This window comes from Syngnathus acus, chromosome 9 (genome assembly GCF_901709675.1).
Source record: "Syngnathus acus chromosome 9, fSynAcu1.2, whole genome shotgun sequence".
Taxonomy (NCBI): domain Eukaryota; kingdom Metazoa; phylum Chordata; class Actinopteri; order Syngnathiformes; family Syngnathidae; genus Syngnathus; species Syngnathus acus.
The window spans coordinates 6,906,084-6,921,614 of NC_051094.1; the positions used below are offsets into that span (position 1 = coordinate 6,906,084).

Below are 15,531 nucleotides of genomic sequence, written 5' to 3' on the forward strand. Positions count from 1 at the left end.
ATGCCGCTCATATCAATGAGTTTTACGCTGTGTAACCATAATGGATTTTTCACAACTTGGAGGGAAAAAGTCATTCATCTTGTTCTGATTAGTTTTCTGCTTAGAGAGTGACGTGTGGTTGGTTTTAATAACAGACACCAATGTGATAAAAAAAATTTAAAAAAAAGTGGTACTCACCCATTAGGCCACTGCCATTGGAATGGTCTGGCTGCAAAAAGAACAAACTCGCTCACAGCTTGAGGTAATTGTCTCAAAGGTCATTTTTAAAAGCTCTTTTCCAGTCAATAACACGCACGTTACACACTACTACCCGGTTCGACATATGCCATCCAATTATGTTAGCCTAGTGTTAATCATTTCGAAAGCTGGACAAGACTGGTTAAAAGGTTTTTAAAGCCCGGTCGGTGTAACAACAGGGCCAGCTGTTTCCTGACCTGTCAATTGACAGAATCAATTGGAAACGGTGAAATTGACCAATGTGACTTGTCAGAAAAAAAATGGACACTGTACTGTATGGGAGCAGTACTCCAGTCCAAGGTGCAGTACTCCATACCGAGGTCAACACTTGCTGGAGTTCAGCTCAAGTCAAATGAATGCCTCTGTAAACAGAATTCCTTAGAAGTCTCTTCGCACTCCATAAATCACTTAAGAGGCCAACGTGTCCGAGAGTACATCGGCTCCTCTAAGATAAATTGGTGCGGGCTGGGCCACTAGCGAGTGTCCGCTGCCTTATCGTCGCAGTGAGGAGAAACAAACAGTCTTGCTGAGAAGGACAATAAAATTTCTGTGTTTCAAACTTGGGCTTAATGGGCTACACTGTTGGTATAATACAAACAGTATTAACATTAAGAATCTAAGTTTTTGATCCAGGCACCTGTAACGTAAGCCGGACACCAATCAAACATAATGTGTACCCCAAAATGCAATGGGGATTTAAAAAATTGTCTTCTGCGGGGGAGCTACTATTAAAAATATTTACTGCTCAGCCAATTTTGCAGGATCTCTGAGAAAGATGCTCAAGAAATGGCTCTCAGTTGGAAGCAGTGCAGTTCACTACAACCACAATAGCCCAACTATTAAAAAAATACCTCTGTCAATCAAACAAAAGGCAGATATTGTGATTCAGCTTCTATATTAGTTTCCTTCAAGGTGACAGGTGATAATGTGTTGACTGATATACAGATTGGTCACGGCAACAAAGCAGTAGAGAAAAAAAAAGCACCATGACTCTTGGGATGATGAAATCACAGTAAACAAATATTGCGTTTTCGTCATATAGTCATAGAGCGTTTAACTTTTGGACTGAACAACTGCATTTTATTGAAAGCATAAGGGGTAAATAAGGATCATTTTATTTTGTGTTTTTTTCCCCTCCCCTTCCCAACAAAACACAAACAAAATTCAAAAGCAAAGTTGTCCTAGTAACATAATACGAGCAGAGAGATAATCTAGTGTTAACGGAATCAAGAAACACACTTTGAAAAAAGAAGAGCCGTGTTTTAAGCTAGAGGCCGCAAGGCGGGGAGTAGGCTGCATGTTTATATCCATCTTGTGTAAAACTAAAACTATTACGCAATAAAATAGAACTCTCACCTAATTTAATTATTATGCTCAACCAAAGTTCCCTTATGAACTCCAATTTTCCACACAATCGCTTTCAGTTTCGGAGTTCAAAAAACATTTAAAGACTTAATATATGTTGATCAATGAATGAAATTAAACTGTACTGAATACTGGTTCCACTACTAAATCAAATATATTCTCACAAGGAGTGGGCAAATAAAAGTCAAAATAAGGTACTGGCACATTAATTTGACAAAAAAAGTATGACTCTTAAGTGAAGGCATCCTGCTGATAGTCATTGTGTTGAGGAACACGTAGCAGTGATGAGAAGGAAGTTTTTGGTTATTAAAGTGCTCCGACACGCCCACAATTAGCAGCAGTACACATATATATATATATATATATATATATACATAATGTGGTTCCACATTCGAATCAATGGCTTGAAAAAAGGAAACATCACCAATTTTCAAGACGAGAACATAACCAAAAAAAAGAAAAGAAATTCAACCTCAGTAGTTACTTCAACTTGACCTCTGGTTATGACAACATCACTTTAAAACATGGAGGGAGGGGTGGGGGGGTAATGCAAAAGTAAAAACAAACTAAAATAGCCATGCAGATTATTGTCCGTACTTTACATACATACAAAAATTACATTTCTTTTTTTTTTTTTGGCTAGTTATTTTTTTTTTTTTTTAAGAATAGATTTTGTAAACACTGTTACAAGTCCTTCTGGTTTCCTTTCGGTTCGGCTCCAGTCTGTGGAATATTCCTTTGAACAGTCCCTTGCACGCAAACGATTTTTGGTTAGTACACTTCCACTCATTCCAATTCGAAACCACACAAACGGAAGAAACGGCAAGTTGAGAAGATGAGTGGAAGCTCGAGCGAGCTGATGTTTTACAAAATCACGGTAAATACAGACATGGCCTATATTTGTTTTTTGTTTTTATAAAAGAAATATAAAGCAATCGAGTTTTTTAACGGAGCAATGTGAGGCGTTAGCGGGGGAATGGGCAAAGCTCGTTCTGAATATAGATAAGGCATAACATGGGCAGCGTTTGGGAAGATTCGGATTGTTGGGTCGGGTATCTTTTCTTGAAAGGAAAGAAGGCGTCGAGAATTAAACGGCAGCCGTGTGTTGTGAACGGTGGTGAAGGACTGTGGATGTGGTTCAGAAACCTTGCAGGAACTCCTGGAGTTGCTTTACGAGCTCCGTGTCCACGGTCTCCATGAGGCCGCTGAAGCTCTGGTCCCCTAGAAGGGTCTGCTGAGCCTTCAGCTTCTCATAAACAAACTGTTGAAGTGAGACACTGTGCACGGGGTCCTCCAGGGCCAACTGCAATACAAGACAGAATGTTTTTTGTTTTTTTTTATTTATCAGTGAGGGAAGCGCAGCCATTGCACAGAACAAGAACCATTGCTCACTTTCTCGTTAACACACACAGCCCAACAAATTTGATAATCCAGAATTGTGTTATTGATTTAGTCACATTCCTTTGGGAGTTTTGTCAAAAGCAGGTCACAAACATGTTATGAGGACAGCTAGGATCTGTTTGAAATTGCGGGGGGGGGATTGCATGCCTCCTTTAAATAATCGAGCCGGTCCAATTTGAACCATTTAATTACTTTGATCAGCAGTTCACACATCACATCGACCATGTTTCACAGTGATAAACTGCTAAATGGCACAGCATCAGCTTCTTTGAACCAATGTGTTAAGGGCTTCTCTCTGCCAGTTTGACCACAGGCAATTTGTTGTTCTGTTAGCCCGCAGTACGAAACTCCACAGATCCACTTGGCTCGACTCATCTGTTTTCTTGCCGCCTTGAGTCTATTCAGTAAAATCATTTCACTATCATGGCAGGCACATGGCAAGAAGTCAAAAGACTTTCTGACCGATGCCTTCAGTGTGGTGTGGTTTTTGCAAAATCAATCCCGAATAACATTTCTATCATGCATGGTGACCACAGCAGCAGGGTGACAACTCTAAGGCCCAGAGGCACAAAGTTTGTGATGGCAATGAGCGTAAAGTAGATTTTTGACCAGTTCTCTGGCAGCCATAGAAATGATTCCACATCCTATTAATTCCTGCCAGGGTTGTCATCATAACATAAACAACCTTACAGTGTTTCACGCTCACAAACTGAAAGGAAGAAGGCAACAAAGATGAATTGCAATATCCAATTTCGATGTCCACCCCAAAACCTGAGGTTGAAATAATCCCCCCCCTGTATATTCAACAGCTGCCAGGTATCTTATAATGAAAGCAGCACGGACAATTGCAAGAAAAACAGGCAACAGAATTTTTGAAATATAAACCCAGCAGCTCAGATGAGTTATTTTTTCAGAGTGCAAACATCAAACGGAAAAGACAAAAGCAAAGAAACGTGGAATTTAAATTATAAAGACTAGTGGAGCGACAAATGCACACTAAAAAAAATCTGTTGCTCAATACCGGCAGATCTCAAGGTTGCAAAACACGATTTGATGACGTTGTGTGATGAGGACTAGTTATTCAAAAACTTTGGTAAAAATCAAAATCGCATTAGGTGACCTTTTTCACGTCCCCTCAACAAACAGATTACGGTGGTGTTGTTTTTTCCTCAGCCTGCCCTTTGAAACTAGGTCGGCGTACGGAGCCATACAAACAGCGTGCGGCTCTCTTTAATCACCTAATCAGCCAAAGTTGCATATGCCCTCACTGTAGACGGGCATCAAGAGAGGTGGAAAGGGCATGAAAAGAATCATTTGGAGCCCTTGGACAGCAACATTATTGTAAATGGCAACTCTTGGTCCCTTGCCAATCATGACACTTGTACTGCTCATTAGCTTGCTGCCATTACAGAGCAATCAAACTCCCGAAGAGTGGCTGCGGGAGTGTCTTAATGAGAAAAGCATATGACCATCATAATTTACTAACTGACGACTCTGCGCTCTGCTCTGTGTTTTCAGCTTACCCGTCATTTGTTGGAGATAGCAGGCAACATTTTCCGGGGAAAAAACAAACTCTATTGTGGAGTCAATTATATTACGATGCGCCTTGGGTAAAAGTTCGACGCTGAAGTTACCCATCTTTCAATCCAGTAAAAAGCAATCATTTCTCATATCTAGTACTCAATACATAAAACACTTGTTTGTCGAAAACGTCAACCTAGATGTGAATGTGGACTCCAGTGTGTCAAACACGGGAGGGGATGGATAAGATTGAGCAGACAGATATAGGAGCAAAACTAACAAGCTTGAGCTAAAACGATGAGAGAATGCTGAGGGGACCTGCTGCGCTAAGACACGAGCTACTTATCTGGGAAAAACAAGCGCACTCCGCTATCATCCCTGAGGAAAATCGGAGGCCCGAGAGGAGCACGGAGCAAAGAAGAACAAAGGAGAAATTTGAGAGGCGATGCAAGTGTGAGATTGAGGGAAGGAAAGGTGAAAAGGCGAGAAGAGCAAGGTGAGGGGGGGAATCATACACCAGTGAAGCAGAAGAACATTGTGTGTGCTAGTAAATCTAATAAAAAAACTCTAGGAAAGCTTTCGACTATGGGGAACATTACTGTAATAATAAATTTATCAATAGGGGCTGCGTGTGAACGAGTGGTATCGGTTTGAATCTCAGATTGCTTGTGTAGGTTTTTTCCAGCCACTATCAATTGCGATAGGCTGACAACCACAGGATCAGCTCTGTAGAAAACACATCAATGGATTGAATTGACAGGAATTTTAAGTCAAGGCATGACTGCAAAGACTTAACAGGGGGCCATCAATCACAGTAATGCGCAGTAATAACATATGCATGATTTTGAACTGAATGTTAAATATATTCTAATGAGTTCCTGCTTTTCTCAGAGTGTTGACAAGCTTCCCCCAGCCATATAACATTCACAGAAAAGAGACATACGGGAAGTCAAGGTGGCCTTGACATTTGGTCAACAATCTAATCAGTAAGTGAAACTTGAGTCAGGAACTCCTCCCATGAATCTGGAGACGTTACATCTAACAGAATGGCGCAACCATAAAAAACAAAAAACTTGCTGCTTGAGAGGGATTTGAAATGTAGCACTAATCGCCACGCAGATTTACCACATGTCGGCAACACGGTGTGTGCCGACACGCTCACGTGAGGTCTGATGAATTCAAGCATCAACCAAGAAGTGCCACAGATACGTTAATTCGATGAGCTCATATTTGACACGACATCTGCAACCGCGGCCAGCTGCGGAACTTCTCCGCCGCAGCGTGACACGACCGCCACGCAGTTCTTAATTTGTCCCATTTGTCACAAGCAACGTATCATCCACCGTGATCGATTCTTGTCGGTTTGAGTTTTTTTCCAACTCCCCTATGTGAGAAATTATAAATACATGAGGTGTGACCCACAGGGGGATTGACGGGAGGAGGTTCGGCCTGAGCCGTATCGATTGGTCAATAGACTTAATCCTTTAAAAGGGTTAGCTGATACTCGAGGGATAAAAAAAATTGACTGCATCTTTGAGCAACGTTAAATTAGCAAGCAGCTCATTCAAGGTATTTGATTCAAGATGATGAACTGTCAGGAAGTTAAACAGTTTGTGTCTGGGTAAAAAGAGGGTGAAAAAGACAAATGCTGAAGTGTTCTGCCCTTTAGTGAAGAGGGTCTTTGGCAACAGCAAGTGGAGAAAAACATGCACAAGTGACGTGCAAAACGATTTAGGCGGTGATACACAGCGCAAATAATATGATAGAGGGCTGAAGAGAGGCTTGAAGACTAAGTGGACTTGGAGGGATGATGAGAAAAACAACATCGATACAGAGGGAGCCCAAGGCTTTGACAAAGTCAAAGATAAATGAGGCGGATTGGTAGAAGCGAATAATCAGACGGGGGAAAAAGGAGATTTTTTTTTTTAAATTGCCTTGTTAGCAGAAGATCTAAATTAAAAGATAAACAGGTTGCATTTATACACAGCCTTTCTTGTTTTTTTTAGTCACCTTTACAACATTGACTCGTTCATAAAAGAATGGCAGAATCAGTTTAATATTTTGAAACAACCGAGGCTTGATTGTAAAAGTGTGAAGCTCTTTAAAGAAACAATAATTGGAGGTTTCCCCTCAAGATTTGACAACAATGTGATCCTGCTTTGACATTTCTTAAAGGATGGTTGGACAGTCTAAATGTTAAGTCGGACACAGATGTGACATTGATCAAAATGTCCCGAGAGATCAATACAATCATTACCGTAAGTGACCAGCGTCTAGACTTAATCGATGGCTGAGGTGAGACATGTAAGAAGGGTGTAACGGGACCAAGAAAAAAAAATACTCTTCACTGCCTGGTCTTTCTTTTATGGTCTCTTGGTTTAGTGGGAGGATTACATTTTGATTGCAGTCATTTGCTCAGGAAATGAGGCTGCACAAATTGGAATACGTCTCGCTAATCGGAATTGGTGGAGGGCGTAAATGCTGGTTATCCAACCAGGACTAGTGTACGCTTTCAACACAAATCCAGCCCACGCGTATGAAACCGAGACAACTTATGTCTCGCCGAGCGAGTATGTGACAGGCTCGCGTATGGTTGAGACGCTTGATGTCAAAATTTAAATCCTCCACAAGGTTACTTGTTTGGACTGAAAATGCACTCTGGAATACAAAATGGATTGTTGACCTTTGAGGCAAGTGTTTACAAGGAGTCAATAAATGTGTTTTGTAAATAAACATTATTTTGCTGCTACTATTTTTGTATGTCATGTAGAATGATTAAACAATAAAAAAAAAAAAGCATTTGAATCAATCTTGTATTTCCATATCTGACAAAGCCCATGTGAAACGCAGGCAGACTAATAACTGTTACTGCCAATTATTCAAGGTGAGTGTTTTATTTAAATGACTCCCATCTGTTCTCAACAAATCCCAATTAATCATAAATTGTGTGACAGTGTACTCCGAGTACCGGCAATATTTTACAAATCCCGGTGGAGTTTTAGGCTCAGGTTGCATCTCCAATTACTTGCTTCAAAGTCTTCTGAGCAAACAATCAACCAGAGATTAATTTGTACTGTAATGAGCCACCGTGAGCCATATCGGTAATTAAGATGTATTAGGATCAATTTAACAACTGAATCATCTGATCTGATATTAACGACTCCCATTAACTCGGTGAGACAAAAACCCCAATGAAGACCTAAAAGTGAGAATAAAAACTTAAAGACAATTATGTTTCATCCGAACACAAGGTAGAGCCTGAAAAAGGATCATGCCATTTGATATTGTGGTTCTGTCTGAGAATGCAATCAGGGGCATCATGAAAACAGTTAACTCTGAAGATGGTAAACACCAGCGTACGGTATTTGCACAATTTCCCCGCCCCGTGTGGGGACTGACATGATCAAATGGCAACGTCGAGATGGGAACTCAATGAGATGGTTGCGCATTGCCTCTGGCAGCAGAATGGCTAATCTTTCTAGGTGCTGGGGTAGAATAGCAGTCAGAGAGGTCTGTAATTCCCCCCCAAAAAAATCACATTATGCTAACACTGGCGGTCTGCTGAGATTGCGAGCAATAACAGAGCAAAATGCAAACGTCTTCATTACAAATGCCTTCTGTATCTCAGGGTGAATACATAATGCACAAAAAGTCATTTCGTATGAATATACGTATATCTCCACAAGAGGGACAGATGAGCTGAAGGAGGGTAATGGTTCATAAATATAAGAATAAAGGGGAGACAAAAAAATCGAATAACTAACAGTTGTGAATAATCATATAATCCATTGATTCATCTCGATAAAAATCTGCATCTCGTTTACCTGATCGAAGCAAACTCACGAGTGTGGACTCAATGTGAATTGTGCCAGTTTTCTTCCTGTCTGTTCATTTGAGTAAAATGTGCACACAAAGAGGAACTCGCATCAAAAAGTCACTTTGGGAGATGTGCTAAAGGGACAGTCTGACACCTTAAGCTATTTGAGGCCATTGAATATTTATTCCACTCTGATCATCGCAAAAATAGTTTAACGCTCTTCTTACCGTGGGCAATAAGAAAAAAAATGGCTTCATAAGAGCTGAGATATTATTTAAAAAAAATTCTCAATGCATGTTTCATATTAACAATAAGTGTAAGACGAGTCTAATAGCGTAAGAAAGGGTTGAACACACATGCGCTCACGCATTCACACTCTGCTGGTGGTTGAGTAACCCTCGTGAGTAGCCACAGGCAGGCTGACAGAAACGTGGCTACCAATGTGCCCCTGCGACCACCACCAAACATTTGCATGCAGTGCGAGTGGCACGGGAGGCGAGGTGTGTCAAGTGTTTTGCCCAAGGACACAACAACACATGAGTCAGACAGCGCTGGATTCGAACAGTACGGCAGGGTATCCCTTTATAATGTCCCACAAAGCACAATTTTACCATTAGTCTGTGTGAAAAGATCCATTCCAAATGTAAATTGCTCCTTTTGTGTCTACAAAATGGCTTTAAGTCCACTTCGTCTCTTGTCAGCAAAGTGTGTGTTCCCCTCTCCCCCCCGCCTCCTTTGGGTTCACTTTCTAAATTTGGAATAAGTAAGCGCATTATTATGCATTTTTTACTTGGAACTTTCAAAGTCTTCCAAAAGCTGTTCTAAGCAGTACGTGCTTGCATGTGTAGGAAACAAATATTTGATGATCATATCGCCCAGCCAGAATGCAATGTAAACATTTTTTTATGAGGAGTTTGAATTATCTACAGTCCCAATTAGAATGTATTATACACACTATTTTACACAACATATCCGCAAAAGCATCAGCAGCAGAAAGTCCAAAAGTCCTGTAAAATGTCAAAGGCAGTCCTTTCCCTCAAATTCTTCTTCTCAAAGTGCATTGCACACACACACACGCACACACACGCATTATCAAGTCGGGAGACGTGCTACTTTTAAGTCTCCTCTCTTCCTTGGAGCAAGAAGTCAGTGTCTGGGATGTGGTGATAAGTGCACCGGGAAGCACGTACATCCACGCTCAGTCCCTGAGAAGAACAAATGGTTTGGGACCAGAAAAAAAAAAAATAGACTGCTGTACGTTGTAAACCAAACAGCAATGGAATTCACTTTGAACACACGCAGTTTTGTTCAGGGATTCATTCCAGGTGCTGTATATAAACAAAGAGTATCGCTATTAAATATGTTTCCAAGGTGTTTATATTGCACCGTGTCAGTCTAATCCCAGACAGCATGCATGTTCAAGGGTTTTTGTGTTCAGTTCTTATTAAAGAGGCTTATCAGTTCTCTTTCAACATCTCGCCTCACATTAGTTGCTTCTAAACATGCAACCCTGACTCATCTTGTAAGAGTTGAACTTAACATGATGATGCAGCACCGTGACAGCAACTGAATCTCAAGATGGGTACTAAGCCTGAATGTGAAATTCAATTCAAAACTTGGTTACTCCCCAGCACCCAAACTTTCCCAAATACATCTTGGATTGCAAGAAGTAGTCAGATTTTCTTTTTATCCCTGGAGCCTTTCCACAACACATTTAGACAAACTCAAGCAGTGGCGTGAGAAGACTTCTTATGTGCTTTTGGCTGAAAACAGGATGATGATGATTTCAAGTAGTTAAAAAAGACAAGCACTTATGCTGTTGCTATTTCCTATTTCAAAAGAGTGGGTCAAAATCCAACAAATCCCAGAAGCATAAACTAATATGTATTCAAGTAAAATGAATACCGTGTCCAAAAGGGATATTAAATGTATTACTTTATAATTATAGGTTTGCAGTTGTTTTGCCCAGCTGCCTTTATAAATAAATAAAATCGTACTCTGGCGAGAATGGGGCATGAAATAAAAGGTGTAGAGTACTGCGTGTGCTGTTTGACTGACTCGTTTCTTTCTCTTGTCCTGTTCGGTCGGCGGCTCCTCGTCGTCACTCAGCTTGGGCTCCTCAAAGTGGCTCATCAGCATGCAGCTGCAAACACAATAATATTCCATTTAATATTAATAACCATACATATACTTGGACTGCGGGAGCTCACTTCAGAACAGGCATTATGCGTACACACACGCAAATAAACGCGGAGGGAAAACATAAGAAGCCTTCTGAGTCTAGCGTCCTGTAGCTATTAGGAAAAGTGTGTTTACCTACCACTGAGCTCACATTTGGCGATTTTGATAAGAGTTGCATTGTTCTTAAGATCTAAATAGAACCTCAAGCGAGTGAAACTTGTATCTGAGCATAAAGGGTCCAATCCAACAGCAATTTTATTTGTTTGATTGCAAAGTTGAATGCTGAGTTTTGATATCTAACTCATCTGGTTCTTTTATTCACATTTAAAGCTCATATATTTGGATTCAGGATGCAACTGTGTCCATTATAACAAGGTTGATGCAAAAAAAAAAAGTTTTGCAGGTGGTGCAAATACCCATGGACAGTTTCTTACATATTTTGAAGCCTAACACTTAAATAAATCTCATATAGGCATTGACGAGCAAACAGATACATCAAAACTAACCTTTGTGTTAAATCTATAAGTGGATTTTTCCCTGACACGTTGAGAGCCAGAAAAGAGCAACACCGACAGCAAGAAGCTCAGAAATGAGTCTGATGCCTCGGCCAGACAGAGCGCAGACATACTCCGAGGCAGATTTGCTTTCAAAGGACGGCAGGCTATTCCCTTCCCACATCAGGCTGATGTGCATGGGCCATTTTCTCTTCAACTGATTGACTTTGACAATAATGTGCTCCCACCAGTGTCGCGCGCCCTGCCTCAGCCCATCAATCACTAGCCAGGACTAAAGGCATGCACTTTCACCCTTGCCCTTATCTTGTGAGTGGGCGCCACGCTGATGCCAATCATGGCTTAATGAAAAGATGCAGTGATGAAAGTTCGTCTTCCATCACCGCATTCTTGGTGCTGGCAAAGTTCTATTGTTCTTAAAACTTTTTGGAGGAGAAAAATATCCCTTTTTTAGGTCATGACATAGACATACTTACTCTTTGTAGGTGCTCGTCTCGGGATCTTCCGTCATCACGTCATGCAAAGACTCGACGGAGACGTTGACAATCCCGCAAAACTTGTCTTGGATCACGCTGCGTGAGACATAAATAACCGGGTCATGACTTATGGTCACTGATGGCACTTGGACATGCAGCCATTTAATCAAATGGCTGTCAAAAGACACACGGCAACACCAAAAAAAAAAATCGTTACCATTCATCAATACTCTGTCAAGCGCTTATTTTAGGAATCACCCTCGACACTTCCCTTCTGACATTTGAAATTAACCTTTCTATTTGCGACATACACACTTGAGAGAGCATCTTAATATATCACAGTTCAAAGAGCATGAAGTGGAAAAAAAAACTCGTCCAAAACACCACCCAGACTTGGACAGCTTGCAGAGAGCCTTAATGCATTAATAATAAGCACATACTGTACTTGATGACAAAACTTTAAAGTGAGCCCAGAAAACAAATAAATGACCAAAAATGCACCGGAACGGCAAGACTGCATAATCACCGCTGGATACTAAAATCCAATTAAAGACTCCTTCACCGCACCGTTAAACGTATCCGTCAGTTGTGATTTTATCCAACGTCTCCCGTGATTGCTTTTCTAACGACTGACGACTAACTTGTGCCTTTGATTCAAAGTCGGTGAAATTTGATCTCAGAGTCAACAAGGTGCATGCAAATGACAAATGTGTTTCTGTGACATAAAAACACAGATAAGTGACCATTCAGGGTTCTTAAAGCAGAACAGAAAAAAGAATTGATGATGTAGGCCACAGGCCACACTAAGCAGCCAGCCAACTTAAATCACATTGAGCGAAAAGGGTGCCTGGACGAGACCCACATAACTAATTTGCAGTGCTAAACACTGCCCTTATCCGTCGCTCTTTCTTGCTTATTAGCAAATTAGCACTACAATTACCAACGACTGACAGCAGGAGTCAGAAAACTTTACAAACCTTTGCTCTACTCAACTTTAGTTTAACAACTCTGTCGCTCTTAGAGAAAGAACAAAATAATTAAATGCATAATGGGAAATGAAGATCAAGATACAAACCCCTTCCAATTTTCGCTGCGATTGTCTGCGGGACAGTTGATTTGTCATGCAGCGACCGACCAGCCAAGGCTGTCAAATCCAATTGGCAATGTCGCGCAAGCATGAGGGTATGACAAAGGATTTCATGGTTGTCTAACATTACATATTCAGGGCGGCGGAAAATGTCAGTCGTCTAAAAATCTTGCTGAAAAAGTGAATCGCTATGTAAGATCACCAGAACATGACGTTTCATTCAAAAATATGACATTGCTATTTAAACTGTCAAATTGGTGATCCTCTTTAAACAAAACAAAAATGAATGGATTAAAAATTCCTGCTCTTTACTCACCTTCTTTGTTTCAGTTACATTGGGAAACTGCAAAAAAATAAAAATTGCCGCATCCAACGGCAATGGAGGAAAATGATTGTCTCTTACATTTACTTCCCTACATGTGAGTAGGCACATTGTACAAAATGAGACTATTGGCAGCAAGAAAACAGACCGCTGCAGTAAAATGTCCTGCATTGCCCTTTACTATAGACTCCCTTGACACAAGATACTATCAGCAGTCACATTGTGGCATGGTGGAGCTTTAAAGAAAGCACACAAACAGGTAAGGATCTCAGCAAATAGCTGAGAATAGGAAAAAAATGTGAATTATACCATGGAAAGGTGGAGCGTGTATACTGTGCATCAGCACAAAAAAAAAAAAAAACTAGAATGGCTTCAAATCCCCAAATGCCTGTGACTGACAGATATGTCTTACCTGTTGTCAGATGGTAAAAGGGAAAGCAGGGCCAAAGAGGAAAGCTTCCTCCTTTCAGGCTGCGTGATGTTGTCCATGCGGTCCACCCACATCTCAATCACACTGCCTAACAACTGGTCAATCTGGTAAAGCAAAAGAGAAAGGAGTGGATATTAACAGTCTTTGAGGGCGCCTGAATTAATCTCACTGTTTATGAAAATTGACCTTCCCTATTTTCTCCGCCTCATTTAGCAGCCGGCGTCGAAGAGAGCGGCTTGGCACCGTAGAGTGACGGTTGAGGGATTTTTCAAACGGCCTATTCTTTCCTTTTATCCATTTCGATTAAGGCCAAACTATAAACAGTAGGTGATTCATTCCCCCTCTAGCGGGGGCAAAAACAATTTCAAAGTTTCAGAATCAAAGAGGGCGAGAGCTTTGACTTAGTGCCAGGGAACGGTACTATTTGCAATTCCATGGCTCCTCGCTTTGAGCCCACTTTTTGAATGATTCCATTTTCACAGGCATCTTCAACGGGCGTTGAAAGAGACCGCTGAGAAGGCGGAAATGAAGGCCGGGCGCCTATTCTCACCTCCTGACCCAACTCGGACGCCATCTGAGTGAGCAGCGATGAGAAGAAGCTGGAGTTCTGCAACAAGATGCGGCCCATGATGCCCAAGTAGGTGGACATCACCACAGGGTATCTCTGTATGAAACAAAAAAGAGCTGATTGCATATAAAGAAATGCAGATATGTGCTTCAGTAGGGCACTGCGGGAGGAAAAGGGAGCTGACGCAGCAGTCTAGTAACTTTTAATTGTGCTGATTGATCGATAAATGCTATCATAAGATATCTTTGTGACAGAAGAGGACAAGAAAAAATACTAGGGCATTTATTTACTCAAATCCAGGCTGGAAGAGGTGTCGAAGGACTTTATTTAGGATTTATCGGATAGCAAAGGGAATATTGCAATTTAGAAGACGGTCTATTATGGAGAAAATAAGTTGACTGAGTGGAGCAAATAAATTGAGTAGATGCACACAACTGTGGTGTAACCAAATGTCGGCGTTTACATAAAATGCAATTGTTGTTAAACGGCAATTGTCTCTTGAAATTTGTCTTCAATTTGACACGGGATCGCCAGTCTGCTGTTTTAATTGGCAACAAAACTCAAATATACCTTTTAAAGTCTGCGTATGAAGATTATGCCATTTATTTTCCATAATTGCATGACTCACTCTGTGGATAATTGTGGGCACAGCTTCTATTCGAGGGACAGCCAACCTTTGAGTCAAATGTATGTTTACAACCATACATACATTAGGACGGGGGTGGATGGGGAAGGCGGGGGGTCAACTCACCTCGCCATTCACAACACCTCTGAGGACAGCTGGCAGCAGGGATTGGAACATGTGGGCACCCAGTATGGGGCTAACCTTTAAAGCTATTTCTACTACCTGTCGAAACACACAGGTAGAAGTTGAAGGACAAAGCAGCAAGGACAATCACAGGAAAAATGCAAGGAAACCTGTTATGTAAATATTACCTATTAGAAAAAATAAAAAAAAGGGAATAATGGAATGGTTGGGGAGGGGAACAAGTGTCAGTCAGAAAAACGTATTAAAGGGAAATTCTTTGCTTTTAATTGGGGCTGTGACCTGCAGTTTGAGCGGAAAGGTGAAGTTTCAAGTTATGTTTCCGTGAGGTGCATAAGAAAGATGAAATAAAAAGAGGAACCGGCTTCGGTGCGAAAGTAAAAGCAAAATTAGAGCAGACTCACACTTCATTTTTATTATAAGTGAAGTGTACTTGCAAAATATATGAATAAATAAATAATATCCCGCTACTCAAGCAGCCTGCGCTTCACTAAAAGTCACAGCTCTGTTGATTTTTCCGGACTTCAAATGAATCCAATAAATAAGCACTCTCCTCGCTCACTAGCGTTCACACAATTAAACCTCTGCAGGAATCATCAATGGCATTTTCCTGTGCACTCAAGTGTGAGAGACCAAAAGGAAAAGGGCAGATAGCTGGCCTATGACACAAAATGTGAATTTTTCAAAGAAACACACACATGTCGCAAAGGACACGCATGTGTGTTATTGAGTGACACTGTGCGAGGTGACGTGTTCCTTTCAGCCAGAACAAAGGAGCTACATGTACTGGACATTAAGTATGCGCTGTGCACAGAAACATCACTAAAGCGTGAATATCATGCTGTGAT

General features: G+C 41.0%; 1 protein-coding gene across 1 annotated transcript in view; it reads right to left on the reverse strand.

The window, feature by feature from the left end:
• Positions 1-1,289: 1,289 nt before the first annotated feature.
• The window catches only part of ipo11 (importin 11), a 64,036-nt gene continuing 49,794 nt past the window's right edge, over positions 1,290-15,531 (reverse strand). Inside the window, exons 25-30 of the mRNA XM_037258685.1 lie at positions 14,669-14,764; positions 13,900-14,013; positions 13,332-13,453; positions 11,511-11,606; positions 10,400-10,484; positions 1,290-2,905 (exon numbers count right to left, since the gene is read on the reverse strand). Of these exons, the coding sequence (XP_037114580.1) occupies positions 2,741-2,905; positions 10,400-10,484; positions 11,511-11,606; positions 13,332-13,453; positions 13,900-14,013; positions 14,669-14,764 (678 nt within the window). The 3' untranslated portion in view covers positions 1,290-2,740. The remainder of the gene's footprint in view (positions 2,906-10,399; positions 10,485-11,510; positions 11,607-13,331; positions 13,454-13,899; positions 14,014-14,668; positions 14,765-15,531) is intronic.